The sequence below is a fragment of the Triplophysa dalaica genome, chromosome 12, assembly GCF_015846415.1.
Source record: "Triplophysa dalaica isolate WHDGS20190420 chromosome 12, ASM1584641v1, whole genome shotgun sequence".
NCBI classification, from domain to species: domain Eukaryota; kingdom Metazoa; phylum Chordata; class Actinopteri; order Cypriniformes; family Nemacheilidae; genus Triplophysa; species Triplophysa dalaica.
The window spans coordinates 13,844,930-13,849,385 of record NC_079553.1 but is presented as its reverse complement, the minus strand read 5'-3'; the positions used below and the strand labels follow the sequence as shown (position 1 = coordinate 13,849,385).

At 36.5% G+C, this 4,456-nt stretch overlaps 1 protein-coding gene across 1 annotated transcript; it reads left to right on the top strand.

Moving 5' to 3' along the window:
* The first annotated feature begins 68 nt into the window (after nt 1-68).
* On the top strand, nt 69-4,247 carry LOC130433066 (patched domain-containing protein 3-like). Its single transcript, XM_056762736.1, has 4 exons — nt 69-788; nt 1,405-1,532; nt 1,914-2,059; nt 2,301-4,247. Exons 1-4 carry the CDS (start codon nt 96-98, stop codon nt 3,974-3,976), a joined length of 2,643 nt encoding a protein of 880 aa, XP_056618714.1. The 5' UTR covers nt 69-95; the 3' UTR covers nt 3,977-4,247.
* The last annotated feature ends 209 nt before the right edge of the window (nt 4,248-4,456 follow it).

The window sequence follows — 4,456 nt, the reverse complement described above, 5'->3', positions numbered from 1 at the left end:
AAACAAGGGATGATATCGTGAAGTCAGTGTAGACAGTGACTGTTGCTGGCGCTCAGAAACTGATCCATTACAAACTGCTGGAGTGTAGTTGGAGGATGGCGAAGTGTAAAACTGACTGCATTGAGAAGCCGATTTCTCTGATCTTTGAAAAGTTTGGTCGCATTGTTGGAAATTATCCCTTCGTGTTTTTCATTTTACCTTTACTTGTAGCTGCTGCTCTTGGAGCTGGTTTTATGTTTCTTGACGAGAGGGAAGCAAATGACATCGAAGACCAGTTCACACCTGCGAACGGACCAGCGAAGCAGGAGAGGAAGATTGTGCTGAAATATTTCCCACAATCTGAAGAGTTTTCTCAACTGCGGCTTTCGTCTGAAGGAACTTACGCCTCTTTGATCATTACAGGTTTGGAAGGAGCAACTATATGGACTGAGGCAGCTTTTACCGACATTATTGAGTTAGATAGACAAGTGAAAAATATAACAACTGGAAACACTTATGAAATCCTTTGTGCCAAAACTAAGGGAAAGTGCATGTCAAATGCAATTTTAGACATCATAAATCACAGTCCTGGTGAAATTATTTCTACAACCATTAGATATCCCATGAATAATGGCACATTTTTAGGAACAAGTGTCGGTGGTGTAGAACTAAAGACAGGAGGCTCAGAGATAAGAAGCGCTAAAGCTGTCAGACTTTTTTATTTTTTAAAAGAGGAAAACACAACACAAAACACTCTGTGGCTTACTGGCTTTCTAAAATTCTTCTCAAACTATTCAGAGCTGAAAACGGTAAGTAAATATGATGTATAACATGCATTTTAATAAATATAAGGCCTAAAGGTCTTTGCACGTACAGTACAAAATTTTCGTCCACGTTTCGTACGCTTTCGTCTTTGCCGCTCGAGTGTCTCTGAATTGTCAAAACGCCTCTCAAAAGGCTTGTAACGGATGCAAAAAAATGCTGAAAATCGAAACCAGTCCGATTTTTTTATGACGGACGAAAATATCGGAGGCAGTGTGTAGAGGTGATTGACACAATGTAAGGTCGTATGTATTTTTAATGTGCGGAAATTTCGGACGCAAATTTCGAACTCAATGTGCAATAACCTTTATTCAAAAAACACAAACCGGACAGATTTGGACATGTAAAAACTATCGTTCATGAGTCTGTTCCTTCATTTTGATACATGTTTTGTGTAGGTACTTAAGAACACCGAACATTGACAGGTTATTTATTATGTCATCTCCACTAACTGTAACAGTGATTTAATTCGACAACAGTTATGATATATTGAGAATATGAATTTTACCCATTTACTCGATGCCTTGCTTTTAGCCTATTTCATTTCCTGTTGAGAAAATATGAACAATAATTCTGTGTTCTGTATCGAATTGATTTTTACAGGTCCGTGTCTCATACTTCACATCAATATCAAGACAGAATGAGTTCGAGTCCAATTCAGACTCTGTGATCCCTCTCTTCTCCATTACATATTTCCTGGCCATCACCATTTCCATTCTTTCATGTCTGAGGTATGACAGAGAAACTTATCTAGCCCAGATATAATATAATATGATATATTCAAATAAATTGTAACAAACAAATGTATATATGTTTAAGTTATATTTGAAGAGTTCCGATGCAAAACCCTCTAAAAGATTTCAATCAAATATTATATTTCGATGTTTGAATGCTCTCCACACCTTTTATACATTACTGAAATAACTTTGCTTTAAAGCACACTAAATACTACACTCTGTCTGGTCTGAAATATCTGGTATTGCTGAGAGTAAATGTTGGAGCCTGAAGAACATTTTTCATTTAAGCGAACCCGTCTGACGGATTTAGAGAGTTTTTCATTAACTCTTCATTTATGAGTCATGGCATTTATCTACTTTCTCTTCTTTCTACAGGTTAGATTGTGTTAGAACCAAGGTGTGGGTTGCTGTTGCTGGTGTCATCTCTGCTGGTCTGGCTGTTCTTGCCAGTTTTGGTTTATTGCTCTTCTGTGGAATGCCTTTTGCTATGACTGTCGCCTCAGCCCCCTTTTTGATTCTTGGTAAATAAAAAGGGAGGGTTCAACCAAAAATGAAAATACTTTCATCATGTTCTGCTGAACACAAAAGTAGATATTTTAAAGGAATGTTGGTAACCAAACAACTGGATCAGATACAATCCATTGTGTGAACACAAGCCACTGAAACATTTGTTAAACTATCTTCTTTATTGTTCCATAGAAGAAAGAGTCGCATTCAGATTTTGAATGACATGAGGGTGAATAAATTATGACTTTTTTGCAGGTATTGGAGTTGATGACATGTTCATCATGATCTCCTGCTGGCAGAAGACTAAAGTTAAAGAGGACGTTGAAGATCGTTTAGCAGAAACATATAAAGAAGCTGCTGTGTCCATCACTATCACCACACTGACAGATGTGATGTCTTTCTATATAGGTCTGTTGACTCCATTCGGCTCTGTTCAATCTTTCTGCATGTACACCAGTACAGCTATTCTCTTCTGTTACATCTTCAACATCACTTTCTTTGGTGCTTGTCTTGCACTGAATGGAAGGAGAGAAAAGGGTAATAAACATTGGTTGACCTGCATGAAAGTCCCAGAAGTCGATAGTGTTGATGCTACAGGTAATGTGTGTTGTGTTGGTGGAGCTTATGATAAAAACACTGGCACTGATGAGGCAATGCCAATGGATTTATTCTTTAAAAATCACTACAGCCCGTTTCTGACAAAGACCTGGGTAAAGATCTCTGTGTGTTTGTTTTATTCTGGCTATCTGGCAGTTAGCATCTATGGATGTCTTCAACTACAGGAAGGTCTTGATCTGAAACATTTAGCAACAGACGGCTCATATGTTGGTAGTTACTATGACGATGAAGATCAATTCTTTTCTTCTTATGGTCCCAATGTCATGTTAGTCATAACAGATGAAAACTTTCAGTATTGGAGTTCAGATGCACGTCAAAACCTTGACTTGTGCCTGGAAAATTTTCAAAATCTGTCAATGGCATCTAAAGATTCAGAAATTGTACCCATTTCATGGCTTAATGCATATATTAGGTTTGGACAGAGTGTTGGTATAAATGTAGATAATGAAACACAATTCATACAACATTTACCTGCATTTCTTAGGTTTTCTGGTTTTAGTGAAGATGTAAACTTCACTAACAATAAGATTTTGGCATCACGTATGTTCATTCAGACTGTGAACATCAAGACAGCAGTTGATGAGAAGAACATGCTGAATGCATTCAGAGAAACAGCAGAAAAATGTGGAAAGTTACAGACGGCTGTTAATGTAAATGTGTATCACCCTGCGTTTATCTATTACGATCAATACGCTGTCATTGTCAGTAATACAATTCAGAATATAGTCGTAGCTACATGTGTAATGTTAGTTATTTCACTCTTGTTAATCCCAAATCCTCTCTGTTCTGTCTGGGTGACATTTGCTATCGCATCCGTCATTGTGGGTGTGACTGGTTTCATGGCATTATGGGATGTTAGTTTAGACTCAGTATCTATGATTAATCTGGTGATCTGTATTGGATTTTCTGTGGATTTCTCTGCTCACATATCTTACGCTTTTGTGTCCAGTGAGGAAGAATCCGTGAATGAAAAAGCCAAAGATGCTCTCTACAAACTGGGCTATCCAATAATACAAGGTGCAGCTTCCACTATTGCAGGTGTAGTGGTGCTCGCTGCTGCAAAAAGCTACATCTTCAGGACCTTCTTTAAAATCATGTTCTTGGTGATATTGTTTGGAGCCGTCCATGGCGTTGTGTTCATACCTGTGTTCCTCACTTTCTTTGGCCTTTGTGACCGGAAGTCTCGTACCAAACCAGACAAAAATACAGAGTGTGAAATGCAATCTGAGAACAGCAATAGAAATCCGCAGCAAGTATCAAAAGTTAAGAGCAACAGTCACACGAATGAGGGGTTTACCAGTCTTACTGAGTAGCTGCACGTCTAAATGATGTTAACCCGTGTTTCGTCATTCTGTTCACAACATAAACAATTTTAATATGCCACAGGTTTATGGATTATTGTTTTGACTTCATGTAATTTGCGTGACACACAATCGTCTCTCTCATTTTAAATATATTGAAATATGTATGGACCAGAGTTTTTATAGTTTTTATAGTTTTGATTTTTAGTTTTATTCATATTTTAAATTAGCTTTTAATTTTTAGATTTTTAGTTTTATTATAATTTTAGTTTAAGTTTGAGCACTTTTGGTATATGCTTCAGTCATTTTTCTATTTTATTTTAATTAATTAATATTTTATTTTAGTTAGAATTATTTCAGTTTATATTAGAGGTAACGTTAAAATGTTTCCTTTAGTTAAGTTTTTCTCATAATGTTAAGGTCTATATTTTATTTGATTATTATATTTCAATGAACAGAAACGTTTTCAAAGTTTTATTTTAGTTAACTAAA